The 23,439-nt window shown below is 42.1% G+C and overlaps 1 protein-coding gene across 5 annotated transcripts in view; it reads left to right on the top strand.

The window, feature by feature from the left end:
- The window catches only part of LOC310986941 (pleckstrin homology domain-containing family A member 5-like), an 85,628-nt gene extending 62,906 nt beyond the window's left edge, over window positions 1–22,722 (top strand). For 3 of the 5 annotated variants that reach the window (XM_083973061.1, XM_083973063.1, XM_083973062.1), the window contains 18 exons: window positions 497–597; window positions 1,934–2,049; window positions 3,613–4,110; window positions 5,506–5,980; window positions 6,641–6,724; window positions 12,829–12,891; window positions 12,979–13,059; window positions 13,770–13,919; window positions 14,054–14,155; window positions 15,008–15,166; window positions 16,344–16,464; window positions 17,453–17,568; window positions 18,814–19,029; window positions 19,163–19,327; window positions 20,065–20,198; window positions 20,657–20,799; window positions 21,099–21,198; window positions 21,613–22,722. In XM_083973061.1, the coding sequence (XP_083829187.1) occupies window positions 497–597; window positions 1,934–2,049; window positions 3,613–4,110; window positions 5,506–5,980; window positions 6,641–6,724; window positions 12,829–12,891; window positions 12,979–13,059; window positions 13,770–13,919; window positions 14,054–14,155; window positions 15,008–15,166; window positions 16,344–16,464; window positions 17,453–17,568; window positions 18,814–19,029; window positions 19,163–19,327; window positions 20,065–20,198; window positions 20,657–20,799; window positions 21,099–21,190 (2,816 nt within the window). In that variant the 3' untranslated portion in view covers window positions 21,191–21,198; window positions 21,613–22,722. Of the gene's footprint in view, window positions 1–496; window positions 598–1,933; window positions 2,050–3,612; window positions 4,111–5,505; window positions 5,981–6,640; window positions 6,725–7,455; window positions 7,576–8,619; window positions 8,674–9,554; window positions 9,636–12,828; window positions 12,892–12,978; window positions 13,060–13,769; window positions 13,920–14,053; window positions 14,156–15,007; window positions 15,167–15,538; window positions 15,698–16,343; window positions 16,465–17,452; window positions 17,569–18,813; window positions 19,030–19,162; window positions 19,328–20,064; window positions 20,199–20,656; window positions 20,800–21,098; window positions 21,199–21,612 lie in introns of all 5 variants that reach the window. The other 2 variants (XM_083973064.1, XR_014595434.1) reach the window with 2 other exon arrangements.
- The last annotated feature ends 717 nt before the right edge of the window (window positions 22,723–23,439 follow it).

Here is a 23,439-nt window from a genome sequence, read left to right as displayed (position 1 = left end):
CTTTATTTATAGTGAGCCTTACTTGTTCCAGTCACTACCGGTATGTGTTAAGACTATATTGTTTTTGCATCACAGCTCCAGTCAACACCCGTATACAAATATTCACACATAAGCAAACAAATCAAATGCACATATGGGACTGCAGCAGTGACTGCTTCATGTTTATGTTGCACTCTTTTGAGTAAGCAGTGCAGATTGCTTCTTATATCAAACTGGGAGGTTAAGAAATTTCCTGCTTAAAACTCCGGACTCAATCCCCCCTGTGGAGAAAGCTCCATTGTCAATATGGAGCCCTGTCTGTTAACTTAATGAGGATTAGAGCAGCCTAGTTGCATAGGACATTGAATCAATGCTCAGCTTTTCTGCTGATTCAAGTCTGTGCCCGCTGTTCGTCTCCTGTTTAGATTCTTATCATAATCAACTTGGTTTACAAAGAAATGCAAGTACAAAACAGTCCCAAATGAATTGTGTTTGACTTTTTTATTTTTATTTTCAGATGAAAAAGAGGAGGGGATACTTGGCAGCATCCTCTTACCCAGCTTTCATGTATCTATGCTGTCTGTGGATGATCACATTAACAGAAAATATGCCTTCAAGGTCAGTGTATGGTTTCATCCCTGTCAGATGTTTTATTCACATTTTATGCTTCAGTGCATTAAGAACAAATAAACATCAGTATTACTTTTTGGGAAGACAAATATCTCATGAAATGATTAGAGCTTAAAGCAGGGGAATACAGAATTCAAGTTCAAAAGTGGTTTATACTGTGGTGGTCTTATATTGCAACTATGTTTACTTAAGCATATAAACTTTGTTTCTATATTTACTTTTCTTTGAACATGTTTTGTCTTTGCTTTGGAAATCATTTTCAGTCGCATGACAGTGAGGTAATGCAAGTCATTCTTTAAAAACTAAGAAGAGCCAAGAAAACACATGTAAGCAGTCGAATCTGTGCTGAACTGTCAGTGTGTGTGTAGTACTAGTGGGTCGTAATACTCTTAGCTGACTCGGAAACCCCAAGTAACTGGGCAACAGGCATATTTTATGGCATCTCAGTGGTGTGTAGAGTATTTGACTGTGGGTCCGTCATAAACCCTGAGAGACAACAGAGTTGTCCTGCCAAGTACAGCCAAACACAGACGCCCGGGAGTCTGCTCAAGGTCTCTCTAACCACACAGCCCACTCCTTTTCCAGCTTAGACTCAGGCTGAAGGAGGGAGTTGAGGTACAGCAGGGCACTACTTTTTCAGCCTACATTGATTCACTTTGGATGGGATGACTTTTTGACTGCATATTTTTCATTCTGAACTTTTCCTGTTTCTTGTTTTTTTGTGTGTGGCCAAAATAACCATGTCATTAAAAGTTACTTATTTCTCCAGATTATTCTGAAGTAATTGGAGCAATGACGGTGCTCTTTTGTTTTTCAGACAGTGGTAAACAGGATATTGAGGTTGTTCACTAAACATTCTGTTTTTCTCTTTCTGTGTCTGGCTTTAACAATGCATTGGACTGTTCACTGCGAGGGAGCAGAGCAACACAGAACAATGTATCTGCCATACAATGAACTGCATGGTAAGTCCTAAAGTCCTGTGGCAGATTTACTGCCCTAATCTAGTGGTATGCATGACACTCAGATGACTCATGGTTTGATTTATGTGGATGGTACAGATGCCCACAACCAGGAGTATCTCACAAATGAGCTTTTCCCATCAGTATTTGTTCAGAAACATGACGTGCATTTGTACAATGATTGTTGCCTTGCAAAGGGTCTGAACAGCTCTATATTCTTCTTATTTACATAATCAACATAACCACAGGAAACCTTGATTTACCCATCAGGGTTTAAGTACTAACGATCACTACTGACCTGATTTTTTTGTATTCTCTCCTTCAGGTAACCGTCATTGTCCCCGTTCCCAATCTTGTCACAACAGGCAACTCATCCCAACATGCGGACATACTATTTTTGCACAGACACAGCCAAAGAAATGGAATCTTGGATGAAAGTAATGACAGACGCTGCACTTGTTCACTCGGAGCCAGTCAAAAGGTTTGTAAGCATATCACTAATGCAGTCATTTTCACAGAATGCCTGCATTTTTTTTTTGAAGTTGGGAGATTACAGTGGGTTGTTTTGCGTTTGAAAGGAGAAAAAGACATTTGAGGACAATTTTTAATGACTTGCTTGGTTTAGTCTTCCATCCTGATGTTCTTTTTTAGTGTGTACCATAAGCAAGTGCTTTAAAATCCCTCTGTTAAGCCTGTTAAGTTCTTTGGCATCAGTTCAATTCGCAATTCTTGACATTTCTGGTGTCTGGGTTTGTTAAAGAAGCTGTGACTTTCTTTAATGAAAAATGTATGTAGCTATGTGTTTTACTGTGTAAGTTTATAGCGCAACATTTACACAAAATGCCATGTGGATGTGAGCATGTGTGTGCTGTGAATGCATCATGCAGGTGGCTCAGGAGCTCTTGTGCACAGCTGCACAAACTGATGATGATCAGTGACTCATCAGGATGGGGATTTTTCCTTTCTTTTTTTAAAAACTCTGTTAAATGTCTGTCATTTGACAGCCTGCCTGTCTAATGTCCTCCTTTCTACATAGGCAAGCAGAGGCGTAACGGTAAAGTGCTCTGTAATTACACAGAGCAGTAGTGCCTGAAATCCACCGGATAGCACTGTTAAAAGAGACTGTGACTCTGTCACAAGCCTATTTAACAGAATTATAACATCCATCTCGTTAAGGCTATCTTAATTTCAGAGTGGTGAGTGTCTTTTGATCTCTAGACGCTATCAGACCTTTTCATATTCTAAGCTGGCGGTTGGTGTTAAAGAAGATAAAGATGTAGAAATCAAAACCTGATCTGTTAAGGACCTATTTCCTTGTAAGTGCTTCCATAGCCTCTTTCTAACAACCGGAGTAAATGCACTCAGACTTTCATGGTGCTAAATGTGTGCTCTACTGGGCTGGAGGAGCCACAGAAGGCTGGAGAACACATTACGTGACCAGTGCTGCTATTTAAGAGGATACAAGTGGAAACTGTGAAGGAATGCCTTTCCGACTGCCTTCTTATTGGTAACCCAGTGAGCCATGCTGCGAGGGGGAATTTGCAGAACTTTGAAGTCGTGACCTTGAGTCGGTCTGAGGCCAGGGAGTAGTGGTGTCTATTACCTCTTGAGACCTTCCTAATGACCACAGAGCTGTAGATAGGTCTTCTAGAGGGGAGGTAGAGGGAAGTTGAAAATGGATTACCGGGGTCTGAGCACCACCTTTGAGATGTGCCCCGGCAGAGGCAGTGTTTTATTGAGGATATCTGATTTCCTTTTACACGCCTGGCGTCCTCTGGCAGCTGGAAGAGACATTGTACAACTCTGCCCATTTTCTTTGCACTTTCCTTTTTTACCGAAGAGCTGCCCTTATTGTAAGAGCTCACCGAGAGAGTGTGTTGGGTCCAAACGCATTTTACTGGTGATTTAACACAAAAGAATATCCTGTGTACTTATCATCTTCATATCAGGGGTGATCTTATCTGTCCTGATTGCTTTAGATAATAGAAGGTCTTCTTGGATTGCTCCATTAATCATACTCCGGCCTTCCCTTTGTCTTTTTCAGGTTGGACCGGCTAAAAGTGGAGCAGTGTGGCCCACAAGAGATCAACCATGTGGCCAACCACAGGCCAGCACTTACACAGCCTGAAATCCAAAACAATGAGCGCAACCGAGAGGTCGACCTTGAGCACGCTGCAGCAATCGCCTCCTCCTCGGCAGAAGAGGAGAGGAAACAACGAGACGCCGAGCGCTATGGTTTCCAGAAGGATGGGGAAGAACGTGAACGTCCACTCACAAAGATCAACAGTATTAAACTGCAGCCGGCCCAGGCTGCGGCCCTCAAAGCCAACATCACCTCTCCGCAGACTCCAACAGAGATAGATGGGTCACACCAGGTTAACGGATCTGGTGAGCAGTGTCTGGCCGATGGGACCAGAGTCCCCCCTCAGCGAAGTCCCACACATGAGCCGGAGCGCACCTTGAGTAGGACCAGCTCTATGCAACAGCTTGAGCAGTGGGTACGCACACAGAGAGGACGTAACCAGGACGATGACACCAGGAGGTTTGTCTGATTACATGACCTATTGCAGTTTTTGAAAACCTGTTTTATTGTGAGATCCCAAAATATGTATGCAGCAAAAGGAGAGGATATGCTAGCACATGTTATTTTTGGGTTATTGTACAATCTTGTCCTACTTCTCTAACAAGAAGTGGAACTTTGCTAAACTTGGTATAATCTCGGTGTAAGAACTGCTGATTCACCTGCATCCTGAGACGGGAGGGATTCTCCGTGGCCGTGTAGTACAGACTCAGCATGCAGAGTCAGATTTTCCAAAAGCGTCTTGTTCCCATTTCTTTCTAAAGCTGTGTTGTTTCAAGCTGGGGGATTCACACTCCTCCTCACCATGAGTTTAACACTCTGGCATTACAATGTAACAGGAGTAAGACCTGGGGATAAATAATAACAAAGCAGAGCTGTTAGCCAGAGTCACTGTCTGCCACTGACCCTGCTGAGAGCTGTCTGTCTGCCTGCCAGTCAATATGTCTGTCTCTCCATCTGGTTGCCCAGCAGCTCATGTTTGTCTCTTTTTTTTTCTCTCTCTCCACTCACTCCCTGAGTAAGTTGATTTTGAGAAACGGACATACACACCTGCTTTGCGCACTGCATGAATTTAAGAAGATTATCATGGATAAAACCACAACAAGGCCTTGGCACTCGCCATTCCCTCTCCATTCAAGAGCCTCGATTACATGCATGTCCTCCAGAGTGATGTTTGCTTTCCACATGGTGGTTTATTAATGCCAATGTTCAAGCAGGATCTTTCAGAGAGTCTTAATAGGAAGCTGTCATAATGCCAGCTGCACTCACTTTGAACCCACTGTGGAAGTGGGGCTTTTCATGGCTTTGATGTCATTGGAAAGGTCTAATTTGTCCTGGGGGGGTTCTCATTTGTCTCTATCTGCTAAATACACACTCAGTAAAACATAAGAAACAAGCATTTTTACACCTAATTCATGTCTTTGCTATTTGGATACATCCAGAGCAGAGGGAACGACTGCAGCTTGGATTTTCTTTTTTCTTTTTTTCTTTTTTACTGATTTGCCATTTCATAACATGAGCTTGTTTTGGTGAGTGTAATGGCTAGTGATGTATACTTAAGTTTTTATATCTGGCGTTTCTTTTAAAATGCAGAGGCACCAATTGACCTCTTTCTAGAATCACTGAATTGCTGTACTAACCTCTGACAGCTGATGGTAAAGCCATAGTAAACATATATGACATATACTACTATAAACATATATTGATAAAGAACATTGTATTTCGAACATGTGAAAATATAAGAGGCAAACACAAATCAAAACAGTTAAGACAATAAAAAAAACAAAAAACAAATGGCAGGTTTTAGTCAATAATAATAATAAATGTAATCAAATTTCTGTTTTTCTTTCTCCCCAGCATCACATCATACCAAACACTGCCTAGAAACATGCCAAGCCATCGGGTGCCCTATATGCCTCATTATGGAGACGGCTACCGGAGTATGCCCAGGAACAGCATGGCCCAGAGGGACAGCATCTGTAGTATGTCGCCATCATTGTATGATCAGGCCCTGGGTCCCTCGCCGGTTGACAAACGCCGGTCCATGCGTGATGACACCATGTGGCAGTTGTTCGAGTGGCAGCAGAGGCAGGCCTACACCAGGCCGCCGGGGCTCTACAGCAATATGGCCAGTCCCAAAACCATGATCAACCTGTCGGAGCACGCCGCGCCGGCTCACTCCATCCCCCCCTCGCCCTCCCACGGCTCCCTGTCCATGTACGGCGGCTACTCTCCGATGCGATCCTACAACAGCGCTCATTCTGAGGTTTCCTCCCCCGTCTACAAAAGAGACATGAGCATCGACAGACGGCACAGGCCTCAAGTCAACAAGGTCAGTTTAGGCACACATGCTGTACATGCTGACGGTGACGATGATGCAGCAACATGACAAAAAATACACATTTATCACTTACATTGAGTGGTATGCAGTTATAAAATTAGTTTCACATCTTTGCCTCCAAACTAGTACAATGCAACAACATCTGTTCATGATGATTCATGATTTAAAAAAAATATTACATCACAGGAACTGTAAAGTAGAAATGACCCTCATTAAAACTGTCAGCAGTGTGTATCTTTGAGTAAACATATACTTGAAAAAATTGAATACCTGGAAAAAATGTTGCTGATTATATTTTTAAATGCCATTTTAAGTACAGTATGTAATTAGTTTTATTGAGAGAACGGTGTCTGTCAAAGGTCCACCCACCAGCTTTTAGAGTGTTTGAGCTTATTTTGTTCCATGTAATTTTTTAAAACGTCATGCTCATGCATTTTTTGATATTTTGGGCTAGACAAAATAAAAATACCACTCATCTGTGCACCGTATTTGTGATGACAGAAATCTGAGAGGGACATCTCAAAACAAACAAATATGCAGATAATTAAATGCCACGACAAAAAGTTCATTTGTATTTGGGTGAGCTGCTATAAATGTGTATGCAAAGCAAGCTGATAGGCATTCTTGTTTTTGATTTGCTGTGTCCTGCAGTATGCGTACCCACCTGACAGGAGGTCTATGCCTGTAGGGATCCCGGTTCAGACGATCACTGCCCAATCTCTTCAAGGCAAAACAGTAAGTCGTTAACTGAGTCGTCCCTTCTTGCATCCGTCACTGTCCACCAACAGCCCAGGTCTGAATCGGTGTTCTCCCCTCTGAAGATGCGAGGATGAATTTCTGAAAATGCACCATCCAGTAATTTCACGCTTGGGTTTTACACACACACACAGGGAGACAGATTAGGCTATTTTCATCACACCACACACACCCTACCCCACTCCCTCTTCCCTTCTTTTCTCTTTTTCTCCTTCATTTCCCTCCACGGAGACATTGTGACAGAATCTTTAGGCAGATTTGTGCAGAACTCAGATGTATGTTCCAAGTGGTTGGATTTAGGGTATGTTCACTTCAAGAGCTCCTTAGAGTTGCTGCACATCACTGGAAACTTAAAAACCCTGTCACTCACAGCTCTTTAAGCCAGATCAGGAATTTATGTCACTGTACACAGTGCTACAGTACGTCCTCATGGAGCTGGTAAAGTGTGAACTGGAATATGTACTGAATGTGTAAGTGTCTTTCTGTTTTGAGCGGACCTGTAGATTATGCATGCTGGTGCGATGACACCTTGGGTAATCTCAAGGTCCTGAAAAACTCAGTACCTATAGCAACTGTTCACTTGGGAACTTGATACCTCTAAAATCTCCTGTCCTGGTGTGTTCTCTCCTTTCCTCTCCCACCCTCCCTGCGGTGTGTCCCCGTTTCATTGTGGCTGTATGTCCCTCCCTCCCTCCCTCCCTCCCTTACAGCCTGAGGAACTGACTCTGCTGCTGATAAAGCTGCGGCGGCAGCAGGCAGAGCTAAACAGTATCCGGGAGCACACTGTAGCACAGCTTATGCAACTAAACATGGATGGCGACAACCCAAAGGTCAGGCCCCCAGAGATGCCTCCGCAGGCGTGTGTGTTAGAGTGTGGTGTGTATGCCATCTTTACCCACTACCATTATCCATTTTAAGCCAGAGGATTTTTTGTGGTTTTCTCACATGGATGATTAATGGGCAAAAGGCTCGAAAGAAGACATTTTCACTGCAAAAGACCATGTGCTTTAGCTGAAGTTGTCCACTCGTCACATACAGTAGAGGAATCAGCTACATTAGAAATCAGCCTTTCCCAAAATGTGTGGGATGTCAGCAGTTAAAATTAGAGTTGTTTTAAAATTAGGATCTGACTCAATTGATGAAATTGTCACATTTGAACTATTGCAACCGGGCAAGCAGCTGAGTGAGTCCTTTTACTTCCATGTCAAGTCCAGACAGATGTTTGCAGGAGATGAAACTTAAAGCCACTGGCGAGCTAAAACAGTTACAGGCTAAGAAGGTCAAGACAACTGGCAAACCTAAATGTTAAATCAGGATTTTTGCATTTTAAGTCTCTTCTAAGACATCAGGCTACAGATTTGACTGTTACTGATGTAGGTCAACCAGGCTTGAGGTTGCAAATGGTTGAGTTTGAGTGATTAGAGCTTGTAATCACTTTTGCACTGTTTTTTTACAGACTGTTCAACAATTTATTTAAAGTCTTCTTATACCAGTATAGATAAAGATGGCTGCCTTATCTAATTCAGTAAGAGTGGGCTAGTATCAGGATACTAAGAGGTGCAGTTAAAGTATTCAACTTGCAGTATTTGTGTACATCATGTATGTACACAATTGAACATGGTCATTTGCTCATAATGGAGCACTAGTCCAACACTGCACTCATTACCTTATGTAGTTCACTTTTTTCACCTCCTCTGGTCCTTACCTTACTTTCTTCCTTGTTATCTTTGGTTACACTGGACACAACATGCTTGTGTGTGTGTGTTTGGCAGTGGGATTGCATGAGTGTGAGAAAGATAACACAACTTACTTTTTTCTTGTCTCACTCTCCTCTTGACTTATCTTTTCTTTTCCTCTTCTGCTGCTGACGCTAGAATGACATTCTCTCCCATCACCTCCAAAGGAACCTCATGTTTTTGGACAATCAGGTGGGGTAATGCATGAATGCATGGCCCTGTCCCCTGCTGTCATCGGTTGAACTCATTTAATGCTTGGCTATTATCATATTAATACATAATATAATTACTTGCATAGATTAACACATGAAGAATTATTTCTATAGAGATATCTACATTGCATGGACCAGTGTCATGTTACTTAAGCATTAATAGGCTAAGCTACCCTGCAGCGCCTTTACCTAGATGAAACTTTTTATTCATTTGCTCCTCTGAATATAGACCCCAGACTCACTCCTGCCTACAGTATATTAACTGCATATTTGGATAACACTATTAGTAGTTAAGAGATGTGAACAAATGTTATGTTTTTCATATAAAGTGTTAAACATATTATTGTACTTGAGTTCCTGCAAAGGGATTTTTAACTTCTGATGTGCTTTGAGAATTGGAGTAATTAATTATATACAATTTCTCATAATGATTTTAGCCAATATAGTTTTACATACTCATTTTTGTGTAACAATTGAATACAGAATATGTGATTTTGATTTTAAAATTGAGCGATGAGGTTCAACAATTATCACCTGCTGCCAGTCACTTTTGCCACAACAGTGCTAGCCGTCTGCATGATGATAATACATTAACGTTTAACAGGAGCTTTCCGCTGCTAACAAGTAAACGCCTCGGAGTTTTGCACTACAATCTCTTCCTGATCCCGTTTGTAAGCACCTCTTATTGCTTCTCATTGCTGTACCCATCCCTGTCCACTTCTAGATGCACGTGTTTATGTTTGAGTCTGCTTCATGAGGGAGCGCAAGTGAGGTGTAACAACATTGTGGGTGTTGTCTCTGAAGTGAAGCACTGCTATAAAACTGACACTTGCTATATCGCTCCTCTCCACACTGGACTAGATGAAGGAAAATGACCCTTTAATCGTCATGACTCACACTTTGATTGAGAACTCTGCCCCAAGGCCTCAACTTTACCAGCAAGTAAGGCCAGCCAAAGGCTTTGCTCCGCCTCATCCTCACCAGTCACTGTTGTTCTTTTTGGTCTGTTTTGCAATGCTCCTCCTTCGATGTCCAAGTCCCCATGGCATCTTGAGACTGGTCTCCCTGTATCGCTTGTATCGCCAGCACCTCCTCATCCATTGCTTTTGACTGTTCCTCTCTTACTATTAGAAGTCATGCCGAATATGGACATGACTTGTAAAAGAGTAGTCTGATGTGTATACTTCACCACTCAGTCAAATCCCTATTGTACCTCACCCTCAGGTTTGTGTGTCTGAGGGTGAGGCCTGCTGCTCTACTGTAGTTCAGTCCAGAGGTTTTGTGTTGAGAAAACATTCAGCTGGCTCTGGGACCAAAACAAGCATGAAAGCTATGTTTACACCCACTCCATTTAGTTAGCAAAGCCTGTTGTCTTTGCTTGTCTTGTTTTGTCTAGTACCCTACAAGTGAAGGTCGATGTGAGATTTTTGCAGAGAGTGTTCCCTCCCTCTCATTAGCCACATAGACTTGGCAGGGGGATTCTAATTAGTGCGACTTAATTCTGCATTGTCAGACTTTTCACATGTCAGTGGCAGTGCAGTTCATTACCAAATACTATGTCTATTTGTGAAAAAGAAAATACGCCCACTTTAAAGCCAGCTGGGAATTGTTTTATAGCATAATTGAAGAACAATAAAGTAAATTGGTATCCACTTTAGGATGCTTTCTTGTTCCATTCTGTAAAAGAGATATGCAACTCAATACTATGTTTTGCAGTTCATTTAGAGTTTAGTTTTTATTTATTTAAATCTGTTTCCATTCAGTCACAGTCACTGTTGTTAGTGAATGTAAGTGTTGTAAGACGGGATATGCTTGAGAAACAACTGTTGAATAGACTTTATACCTAATATGGACTGATGAAGATGAGGTAAACTCGTTCTTTTTACTTGTATTCGTTCCTTTCCCCACAACCCCCTCCTTGTCATTCTGCCGATGGAAAGGATAAACAGAGATGGTTTGTGTGTGACGATGACTATGACATCACTTTGCCACTTTTGTGAACGCCTGTTGAGGTGTAAAAGTGACGCTGGAGACTGCCCCCACCAACCTTCACCCCATTACCCATTCATTGACATACCAGCCCGGCAACAGCTGCATTCCCACCTGTTCAGCTGCCAGAAGTCTGTCCTCCTCCTCCTCCTCCTCCTCCCGTCACGTCACTTGTAGTCCACACCACACAACAACACACTCGGGCTCTCTGAGCTGTGGACATGTCTGCATGTTCTGTGTGGAATGCTTTGTGGTTCTTAGGTCCCACCTGCTTTAACTGTTCTGTGTGGTTCGACTGAGGAAAAGAGGTGCGAGGAAAAATGTGTGTGAGAGAGTGCAGGTGTGAGCGGGAAAGTTGCTATAAAGTGGTGTCTTAAAATATTTTTGACAGTGAGTCTTTTTTTGTTGTTTTAATGTGAGATTTAAATCAAGTTATGTCATTTAAGTTTAAGTTTCAAATTATAGCTTAAAGTTAGTTTGATAGTGCTAATTAAAGCAGATATCAGCTTCACGGCCGTTTCGGCTAATGCTGCGTTCAAGGCAGGCTTTTGAAACCGTAAGTTACAGCTTCAAGTCACAACTACGACTTGGTAGCGTTCCAGGTAACCCGTAGCTCGTGTTTTTACCATCCTGTTGTCTGTGAAAGTTCCCTATAACGGCCACTCGTAACTTCCGACCCGTGAACTCGTACCAGATCGAACTGGTATGACTTCACAGGAAGGAAAAACACAAAGTACGAGTTTCTTTGAACGCACCATGAGTTAGCAGCCCCCGCCCTTGTCAGGCATCAATTGGTCCTCGTGCTACGTCACCACATTCACGCGCATCCCTTGGCTGCACACACAGCCCTTCATGCCGTTCTCTCTCCTCATTGGATAACACTTGTATCCCACAAGGAAAATTTTCTCCTCGGGTTACAGCAGAGCAGAGTGACGGAGAGACTCGTGTTTAGGCTGAAATACTTCATGTAAGTGATTGCTGATGGAAAATAGGACTATTTAGGACTTATATTAACAAAAACATTCCACTGATATCTGCTTTAATGAACCTAAATATACTCAACAACCAAACAGGCCCAAAACAGACAAGAAATAGCTAGTTCGGCCCTGGCATACAGTAGTATTACAAAAGTATTACAACTGATATGATGACCATTTATTTTAAACGCATGTCAATGTAAATCAAGAATGTAAAGCTAAAGGTTTTGTCATTATGTAATTTCATACCCAATGTGAGATCAAACACACCACAACACAGAAATATGTCACTGTCCTAATATTTATGGACTGCACTTTTTTTTAGATGTAGAAGAATGGATGAATGATGAGGCATATGTAATGAATGCATTACTTGGAAACATGGGATCCAATGCAGTTGAAATCATTTCCCCTGTTTTTTTTGGCAGTACTGTTTTTTTTTATTTATTTATTTATATTTTGAATAAGAGTGGGAGAAAAAGAAGATGAGTGACGTTACTACAAGAGACAGAAGGGATGCTCTTCTTATTTTCTTGGCTTTACTACATTTATGGAGGTCTATAAATAGTTGTGAGATTAGCAACATGCCTGTATTTTAGTCTGACTGTATTTTATCCTGGATTTAAGTAAAATGCGTACCTGCCTGTAATTGTTGCCAGCATCATGATGTTAAAACGTCTTAAGAAGATCTGTGGTTAGCCTGTTATTCTGGGATTATCTCCAGGTAATATTACACTTAGTGCTACCTACGCTCAGTGGAGCCCATCTTTGAGAAAGGCACAGTCCTTGGGTCCCAGTAGCTGTAGAGCATGTGCTGGATAAAACACAGTTGTGGTTAGAGCTTAGGGGCCGATTCTAGAGCTCAGTAAGAAAGCTTATCGAACATGCCTCCCCTTTGCATTTCCAATACATCCACTGCATTGTGCTGATGAAGATAAATGACTGTGGCTGATGTAACATGAGGCACCAGAGTCATCAGACTGTTTAGGCTCTCCCGCTGCTGCTGTGCTAACTTAGATTGTCTGATTCAGTGAAATGTGAGTTTCTACTTAAGGACTAATACCATGGCTCAGTGAGACAGAGCCGCGTCATGACACTGCATTAGATCTCCAGATTCTATGCATGTGCGTATTTGTTGTCTCTCTCTGATGTTCTGTCTTTCTTCACAGCTGTGTCCAGAAGACTACAGAGAACACGCCTATACGTGCATGCCAGAAGAGGTGGACATTGATGTGAGTGTAGCAGCCTCGCACAACCTCATACTCATCATTCAACGACTGTTCACAGTGGGTCATGATTCTTTGTTGTTCTCTCTTCAGACCAAACTAAGCAGGTTGTGTGAGCAGGATAAAGTGGTGGGGACACAAGAAGACAAACTTCAGCAGCTGTACAGAGAGAAGGTGACTACACATTGCACATCTGTCGTCGTTTACATTCAACACTGCTTATGTGGTTGTGGTGCCAAGTGAAGAACGTATAAACCAAAATGATTATACAGTTTATACTTTCTTAAAATTATAAGAATAGCTTGACTCAAGTTTATTTGCAGAAGACCTGAGAAAGAGAGAAAAACAAATGCCTTGTTTATCTGTTTCTATGGTTAACTATGGCCTAGCTCCTGCTGGCAGTCAGGGCCAGAGGCATTATGGTTTTGGGTTGTCCACCCATCCGTCCCTCCATATGTCCACCCCAATCGCATGAATGCCATATCTCAGGAACATCTTCAGGGGATTTCAAATTTGGCACAAACGATTACTTTGACTGAATTTGGCCGAATTTTGGTGAAGTTCAAGGTCACTGATTTTATATCCAAAATAATCTTTTCTGGCCAATACTCAGTGTTGTAAATCAGGAGAAGGAGATTGTGACCACATTTCCTGCAACTTTGCTATTTGGCAGATGCATTTGTTATGTTTTTATTTTATTTTTATTTATATCTTGCAACAAATAAGGGCACTAAAAACAAGGTCACTTACCAGAAAAGTTTGAGACTCTGCTGCAGGCTTAAATAATCTGTCGAGACTTTTTACTAAATTTAGTTGATCTCAAAGGTCATGGTGACAAATTACATACTCGCATGTGTGTTTGATATTGTTGCGTGTTTCTTCAGCACACCCTGGAGACAGCGCTGTTGTCCGCCAGTCAGGAGATAGAGATGGGCTCTGAAAACCCAGCTGCCATGCAGAGCGTCATCCAGCAGAGAGACTTACTGCAGAGCGGCCTGCTCAGCACCTGCAGAGAGCTGTCGAGAGTCAGCGCCGTGAGTCAAACAATACATTTACACACGATACACATGCTCGTGCTGGACGCTAAAGGTTCTCTTTCTTCAGGAGTGTTATTCAGATGACACTTCTTTAACACTGTCATTCACAAAGTGCATCTCTCCCAAACCAGGAGCTGGAGCGGTCTTGGAGGGAGTATGACAAGCTGGAAGGAGATGTGACTCTGGCTAAGAACAATCTGCTGGAGCAGCTAGAGGCATTGGGAAGCCCTCAGGTAGGATAATTCTTGCTGTACTAAAAGCTGTACTTCTTGTACTACGCACCAGCTCTGCTGCCTAACACTGGCATAGAATAATAGTCGGGCCTTGGTTGGAGTGGATGTAGCACAAAGCTTCAAAGCGAGCTGAAAACGTGGCAGGTTTCCCTTGAAAACCTACTTATCCTTTTTGTCGGCACTTTTTTGACTTTGGGGAAAAAGTAAAGAAGATTTCTCTCCTCCAATGCCCTTAGCTGAGTGTGGAGGGAGTTAACCGGGTGATCAAAGTAACATAGTGGGTGATTGATGAGTGTGGTGATGATAGAGCAGGTCTTAATTAAGTCCGTCTTTTATCTTGTCCTTCATCATGGGAGAGGTGTAGAAACAGAAAGAAACCGCTCCGACAGTTATTCCTGCTTGAGCCTGAGTCACAGAAAGTGCTAATTCAGAGTGAAGTCAGATGGCCAGCAGGGGGTCTGGCCATCCTCTTCTTAAAGTGCCCTTCAGGCTCAGGCAGAGCTGTCATCAGTGAGAAGGAGTTCATTAGGTGTCCGTTTCTCTCCCTCTACCCTTACTTTCTTCTTCCTAGCTATAACCCTCCTCTCATCTCTCCTCTCTGTTCCGAGGCTAATATTTCTCGCAGACAGTAGGAGCTTGAACAGATCAATGTCTGCACCGACTGCACACCTGAGCACACACATAATCTCCACTCTCGCTATTGCATATTCCCATCTCTTTCATTTTCTTGTGCCTGTGTTGGGTGTTAATATTGCATCATTAGTCCATGAAGTCAGAGTTGGGGGGGATAATCTCCAGGTAATGTTGTGTGATTTGTGAACGTCTACGTGTTTTCTGTGCACACACACACAGACAGAGCCACCCAGCCAGCAGCACGTCCGCATCCAAAAAGAGCTTTGGAGGATTCAAGACGTAATGGAGGCCCTCAATAAACACAAAGCTCAGAGAAATGCCGTTGATGGGATGGGTTTCTACGGACCCAAGACCAACTTCAGTAAGCACAAAAACGAGGTGAGGCACCACTAACAGAGAGACCAAACAGTAACAGAAGATACTTTGTGAGATTTGTGTGAGATATTTGTGAGGACCAGTTGATGTTGGCAGAAATAAGTTACCCAGAGTTACCCGGACCTCCTATATCAAAGCTGAGGGCTCAAACTGGCAGGCCTGCTCATGGGCAGTATGAGTGGTGGTATCTGAGTGGATGTGTCAGTCATACTGTAGCATCTCTCTCTCTTTCTCTCTCTGTGGCGAATCAGCTGGTTTGCCCGCCCTGTGGGGCAAAACTGCTCAGTACCAGATGGTGGTTGCCCTAAAGCGTACGTGGTGGCACCATGTGTCACCTTGCTGCCTGTCCTGTCGTCCCCCCTGTATAATCCCTAGGAGGAGGACTTGGTACCGCCACGGCCACCCCTACCTCAGTCCTACGAGCCCAACCCCCCCACTGTGCCCCCTCCTATGTCCTCTCATGCTGGTGTGCGCCCATCATCACTCCACAGGCCGGAGGACAGGAAGTCCAGTCACAGGAATGGCACACACAGCGTAAGCTTGTTGACCCATTAACCTCATGGTTGACCCTGCCCTCAGCTGTGTCATCACACGTCATTGCTCGCTGTGATGGTTTTCACTTTGATTTTGCTGGACATCTCATGTGATTTGGATTTGGTTTTGGTTGGATCGTATCCCTTTTCTCATTTGATTCCATACTCCCTTCATCTTTTTTTTTCAGGATAATGGATGAAGCCTTGTTTGTACTTTTTTTTCTTTGCTCCCTCATTTAATTGAGTTGCCCTACCTTCCATTTCTGTGTACGTTTCTGTATGTTGAATTGAAACTGTTCTATTTTTGTTATGTCCTGTGGTTGCACATTTGAATGTCTGCCTGTTACCTACTTTTTCTTTTGGCTGTTGAACAGTGTGTCAATCTCAAACAACATGGGGAGTTTTTCTTCAAGCTGTATATATTGTATACTGTATGTTCATATTTAAAGGCCGCACTGTCTGTAAATACATAATTTTTGTGAAAAAAGGAAAAGAAAAATTGCCATTCATGTCTTTGAAGTCACTTTGTAAGAGAAAGACCCACTGTTTTCCAGTGCTCGATATCTCAGTTTGGAACCAAACTCTCCATAACTAAATCAACACTACTCTGCACACATTTGAATGTTTTTGTTGTTGCTCACCTGCAGGGTCCAGACTACAGGCTATATAAGAGTGAACCAGAGCTGACCACAGTAGCCGAAGTGGATGAGAGCAATGGAGAGGACAGATCTGAACATCTGTCTGACAGAGAACATTCTGGAAACAAAGGTACATGCAGAACGAGGCCAGGTAGAATGATGCCAGTGTCTGATAACTGCACATTTTACCAGTGAAGATTTTTATAAATAGATTATTAAAAAAAATAAAAATTTAATAATCTGTCACTTGTTTCCAGCGATAGTGGTAGCCGTGGTTACCATGGCAGTTACATATGCATCACTTGACACAGAACATAAATAGGAAGTCAGTTTTTTCCCTATGACAAAAGTTCATGTCAGTATATCACTTTGTAACTCTCATATCAGCCCTTACTTAATGTCCAGTTGTTACCATGGATACAGTGGCATTTACACAGGCATTTGCTCAGAGTTAATTTACACTGAGTAAATCACCATACCACTCAGGTTTGTTATTGCTGGGTTGAAATGAGTGTCTGTGCTGGGATAACTTACAGTAGCTATTCCATTTATTTGACTTCACTTGGACTTTATGCTACTAGACATTCTCTGTGACAAGATGGATTATAATTACCTAAAGAGCAAATTGGTCTAAATGTGATGAAACCACTTGCACAGCATAATTCAGGCCTTCTGAAGTTGAATAATTACACTGCTGCCTCACACTTGTTCCACATCACCACACAATCAATAGTTGCAAGAAGCTGATGTTGCCTGAAAACACTGCTGGAAATACTGTAATGGTCGGTACAGCCTTGATCTTATATTAAATATTCCCACATTACATAGGTGCACAAATTGAATCCAGACGTTTTAAGAAAATGTTCATTGCCAAAATGACGAGAAAACTAAAGTAGCTGTATTATTACCATTCTCATAATAGGGTTTATGCCCTAATATGATAAGTCTTTTCAGGTTCAGTTCAGATTCATCAAACATTATCTGCTTTAATATTGTACAAGGTCAATTAATTTAGAACAGTAAATGTCTTAAAATGTAGTTCATTTATCAGTGTAAATATGTTACAGCAGGTTCTTTGCCATTGAACCAGCTGGCTAACTGACTCTTCCTCTTCCTAGGTATGTCCTACCCAGTTGGCATTGTCCCCCCCAGAACCAGATCTCCAGTGCCTGAGTCTTCCTCCATAGCTTCTTATGTTACATTAAGGAAAAGCAAGAAACCTGACCCTAGGACGGTGAGTATTGGGACTTCATTACTCAATGTTCTGGTGTAACTTCAAGTAGCACTTGGAATTTGTTTTTAGCAAATTTTGTTCTGTTTTTTATTCTGTGTGGTGTCAGATAATGCCATCAGCTGTTGAGAAGAAACTGAAATGTAAAGCTAAACTTTCTTGTGCATATTTTCCTTTGTGGCAAACTAGAAAGTACAATTAGCACTAATGACTACCAAATGCTTTTTGAAGCTCACCTTTGTTTGTTCCTCTGTGGACAAGAATGATGGGACAACCCCTTCATTTTCTGTGACTACAGTTAGTCCAATCTTAATTGGTTGTCCATAAGCTGTTGGTTACATGTGCAGAAAGAGGCTGCTCATCGCGTGGCCAGGGTGTGACTCATGCTCTCAAAACCAGGCTGTAATAAAATAGATGCCAAGCTTGGTTTATACAGTTTCCAGCCTCAAACACTATCAACTTAAATAGAGTAACCATATAATTAGTGCACCACACTGTTGGGTGTGTCCTGTTTTTAGTGTGTCAGTGTGTGTCTGTGTTGGAAAGGTGGACACACAGGGTAAATGAACCTATATGTGAAGTTAGTAATGCCAGCAGGACATGTAGTCCTCCGTGGAGAGCAGAAAGACCATGACTGTGAGAGTGTGTTGCAGGACTGTAGAGTTTAGTACAGACTCTTGGATACCAGCCTCTTGAACAATCTGGACAGGGGGTGGGGGGGTGTCCTGTCCTCAGGCTCTTGACTGAATCCAGATCTGCCAGGCCCTCCAGCATGGCACAAACCTGAGAGTGAACAACTGCTCCTTAGTTCACTTCACTCCATCAGCCGTGGTCATCAGCCTCTCCTGCGCAGGCATTAGCAAGCCCCAAGCTTCTCCGAGTGCACCCATGTGTGCCGGGCAGGAGCGTGCGAGTGCAAAGCAGTCAGGTTGTTTTTATATGCTTTTGCACTCCTGCTCAGTTTGGTTCCAAGAGAGTGAACATTAAAGAGCCATTTCACCATCATTAATGTAGTAATTATGTCAATCCTGACTGTTAATTTTGTTTAGAGAAGCTAAATGTTTTTTTTCCAGTATTCGCAGTATGGGCAAGGAAAGTACGCTCATTCTGCTTGGTCAAGTTTAGACACTTGTCAGCAACACCCATTGTGGCTCTTGGTACCATTTGTGTCCTATTTTTGAATATCTGACAGTGATGCTATATTCTTATTAAGTCTGCATATTTGTGGTCGTCCTCTCTGGCTAACAGGAGCGCCCACGCAGCGCAGTGGAGCAGCAGCTGTGCGCTGCGGAGAGTGGCCGGCCCAGGATGAGTGTGGAGGAGCAGCTGGAGAGGATTCGCCGCCACCAGCAGGGAGCCCTGAGGGAGAAGAAGAAAGGCCTGAGCATTAGGGGTGGCAGCCAGGAGAACACGCCTTCTCGCAGTCACTCTTTCAATAAAGAAAACCATTTCCGCAGCGTGCAGGTACTGGATGACTGACACAGATATTATTTGGACAAAGTGGTAACGCTGAAGTTCAGAACAGGTTGCAATCAAATCTCGGAGCCCCGTCAGATCGTTCTCTATCTTTAATTTGTCGGTTCTTTGTCTTTTATAGTCCCATATGAGACGTAGAGATGAGGTGATGAGCAGTGACATTCAGGAGCTGGAGGCCTCTCTCAGGCAGCAGGAGGTAGTGAGGGAGCAGGAGACGCCCGCCGAGGAAATTGCCCGTCTCAAAGAAGCCTCACAGGCTGACCACCACTTTAATGTGGACCGAGAGGTAAGGCATAGGAGTTGGCTGTCTGACTCATCAGACTCAAGAGGGCTCACATTATCACAGGCAACTTATTTAGCAAATGTTTACCAACAAAACAACAAGGCTTGTGGATGGTTTGAGCACTGAACCAGGAATAATTGGAGAGAGTGATATAATTAAATGGTATTACTGTATTGAACAACAAATAAAGGTAACAAACCTACTGCTATGACTATAGGGATTATGGCAATGGGCACTGGAAAAATGCACTCACTCACTCACTCACTTGTATTATGTATCACACTTATTGCATGTGTGCAAAACTCTGCAGCCAAGTTCAGTATTAAGCAATAACTCCATTTTTCCATAGGCTGCCTGTTAGCTATAAACTTGATTTTAAGGTACTTCTTGCTGTTTAAGAAAAGTTCATGGCCTTTCTCTGGGTTATATCAAAGAACTATTCACAGTTGATGTCCCCCACTGATCTCTGCATGCTGCAGAAAGTCTCATATTGTGTTTCTCACTCTGAGCCGTAGCTTACAGTGATGCTCCATTTACTTCTGACAGACAGCTTGAACAGTCATCCTGTACTGAATGATGATGACGATAATGAGCATCTGTGATTTATTTATGAATGTCATTTATTTATTAATTTACACGTCTAGCTTCCGTCTTTTTTTATTTGCAAAGCACAACATTTTTCTCTCCATTGTGTGAAATGAGCTACATGAAGTGTTTGTTCTCTGGCTGTGTTTCCGCAGCTTTCTGTGCCTGACAAAGTGCTGATTCCTGAACGTTACGTAGAGTCAGACCCGGACGAGGCTCTGAGCCCGGAGCAGGAGGCTGATAAGCAGAGGAAAGTTGACCGCATCAAAGCCCTCATAGCAAAAAACAGGTAAACACCATCACGAGCTATTGTTACCTTTAACTATTTACTAGCAAGGACAATCTTGCGCTGGCCTTTTATGCTGGATTGGGATGCTTTGGTGAAAGGTCTATCTGTACCAGTGCGTGCTGATATTTCCCAGCAGATTTCATGCATGAAATTCTTTCTGCAACCGAGGGGTAAGTTTGGGGTCATAGCAAGACATAACCATAGATGGCTCAAAAGGGGCCACACTGCCAGTTTGCTCTTTCAGTGCCTTAGACGCGGAGAAAAGTGCACATTCGTATCTCTCAGTCACTGTGACATTTAATTCCAAATGCCATCCCCCTTGAATTGTTTTAAATGAGATGTCTTGTTTGTCCTGGAGTTACTACTGTACTGTATGTATATCCTAAAAGTATGTTTAGAATTAAAGCTGTTGTATACTGTACACTGCAGAAGTCAGTTGTGTGTTTGTGTGCTCCTAGCATGCAAAATGCGCTGCCTAGCGTGGCTCTAAGCCCAGAGGAGGAGACTGAAGAGGAGGTTACTGTACAGGAGAAAGAGAAGATGATTAATATCTCCTACGAGCTGGCAGCTGAGGCCTCCAAACGCAGCAAGCTGGTAGCAGGTACATCTCTAGAGAGAAAGAGGGACGGGGGTGATAAAAAACAATGCATGTGATAAAACAAAAGCTAGTGGGAGCCTCTTCTTACTTCATGTGGTGGTTTGTTTAACTGCAGCTGCTTCCATTGAGCATGTGTTCAGTCATGTATCATCGCAGTCTCATTTCTTTCTTCATTAATTTCATCGACTTCAGTGATTATTTGTGTTTGTTTTTGTTCACGATCTCATGAGCATACAGATGGAATTTGTTTTTGTTATTTTGTGTGTGTGTGAGTTCATCATGTCGCTCTGTTCTGTTTGCAGTGAAAAGCCTGTCGTCCTCTTCCCCACCCCTTCCACAGTCTCCTAACACACCCCCTCAGCTTACTGACGGGTCTCACTTCATGTGTGTGTAGTAGCACCAGTAAGGGCCTTCATCACCTTGTTTTGTCCATACTTACAATACTCAAATGTTCTTGGTATTTTGATTGTTTTCTTTGGGGGAGAAGAAAAACATTAATTAATATAAAGGGATTCACGAAAACTTAAACTGAAGTAATGGAGGGGACAATGTTAGTCTATGGCATGTTTGTATGTATCCTGTGTTGCTGTAGCTGCTGTAGCTGTACCTGTACCTATATCTGACACTTTTTCACACTGTGTGAGATTTCTTTTGGTAGTCTGCGTAGTTATTCACAGTCTTTGTTGTTGCCTACTCATTGAACTCAAAAGACTGAAATATTGATTTCAGTTATTGCACGTAGGGAATCCTAGTCATCTTGAGCCTGATGTTATTTTTGGAGCATAATTAGATTTTTCTCACTTTCTCTTTCTGCAGCACAGGCCCTGGCGTCAGTAAAAACCTACACATGAAGGAAACAGCAGCAGTGGTTTAAAGAAGCCCCTGAAGACTTACCCCGAGGACATCAGCACAAGGCCATAGGCCCATGGAGAGTGAAACTGCCCAGTCTTTCCTCTGGGGTCTTAACCTCTGACTTCTGTATGCTCACTGTGACGTCTTAAGCTCCGATGCCACAAAACACACTTTCTTTGTGACATTTCTCTGCAATCGCCCCCGTTTTGGGCATCAAACTCTTCTTAATCTGGTGAGACAGCTTTGATTCTGTTGTTGTTGCAGTTCCGTTTTCAGTTTTTACAAGGCTTTTAAGTTTATTTTTAATATTTATATGGTTTTATTAGGTTCTTCTTTGAATATGGGCTAAAGTCTGTCTGTAGATATCTATGAGGTTAACAGACAGATTTGCTGTAAGCTTCAGGGCAGGTGATTAATTCATGTTTCCACCTGTCCAAAAGGTTACAAGAACACCTTTTCACATCATTTGATTTCATTTAAGTCTTCACTCAATTTGTTTTTCAGGCATCGACCGTCAGCCAACCATTCATATTTATCCATTTATTGTAAAAAAAAACATTTGTTGATGCAAAACATGAGTATATAAGTGATATAGATTCCTCTATTATAATGAAGGAGGAGCCACTTGCCGCAGACTAAGGTTATTTGTATTTTCTCCTATTTCTGCGTTGTAATTATTTAAAATGGGATCCTCTGCAGTCCCTGTCACATTGTTGCTGACAATTGTGTGAATGTTCTTGCTTAAGTCACTCGATCCTGTCTTTTTTATTGCCGAGAGATCTATTTAATTGAGAGATGAAAAAAGATAATTTGGTTCTATTTTATGATATGTTGGTTTGAAGTCCTCTATCTTAAAAAAAGATGAGCACATGTAAAAAGCAATAAAAATGTTTGTGGATCCAGGATTAATTTTTTCGTGTGTATAAAGTGTAATTATCAGAGGTTTACTGTGTATATAATGTACATGGTAGAGCAGGATGGGAGGATGTATCCAACATATGGTTACGTGCTAGATTTGATTTGCAAATGTTCATATCCCATCTGTTTTATATCATGTTAAATAAATGTTGCCGTTCTTAATGAGTTGTATTTGTGTCCTTAACCACTCCTGAAGATAGTTTTAAAGGGAATGCTGAAGGTAAAGTCATACACTCAATGTGTTGGCTCATATGCAAATAGGTCATATATTTAACATGAGAACCTGTGTTTGGTTTGAGATTATGTGTGGAAGTGAACATTGTTTTATGCTTTAATAATGTATGAATTATCAGGTTTATCAGAAACAATAATGTGGACTGAAGCACTCGGCTTGTATGATGGTTAGTTTAAATATGGAACTGTGGCTCCCTCTAGTGGTCAACAATTTGTCATGTCCTGCAACGTTGAGTACAAGATTTATGGTGAAATCAAAATTTACAGATAATGATGAGACAAATAATGAGAATACAATAGAAAAGAGATTTGATTCTCTAGTAAGGCATCTATAATATGAGGTGTAAGTTTGTGTTTCATGAGTTGTATGAAATGGACACTTTATGATGCTTAATGCTTTATGTGAGCCATTAGAAAATGCCTTTTCTAATAAGAATCTAGAAAAAGTCTAGAGTTGCACAAATTAAGATTGAGAATAGGGCCCAGATAGGCTGCAGGTCTTTTCCAGAATATAAATTATCTATGTGCATATTTGATAAACTACACGCTTACAAAAGATAAATCATATAGCCTACTCTAATAGAGGTAGATAAACACCAGCTAAAATGGGTTTCACAAACTGGCAACTTTATTGAATCA

Source organism: Trachurus trachurus (assembly GCF_905171665.1).
Source record: "Trachurus trachurus genome assembly, chromosome: 6".
NCBI classification, from domain to species: domain Eukaryota; kingdom Metazoa; phylum Chordata; class Actinopteri; order Carangiformes; family Carangidae; genus Trachurus; species Trachurus trachurus.
This window is presented reverse-complemented; position numbering and strand designations above follow the sequence as displayed.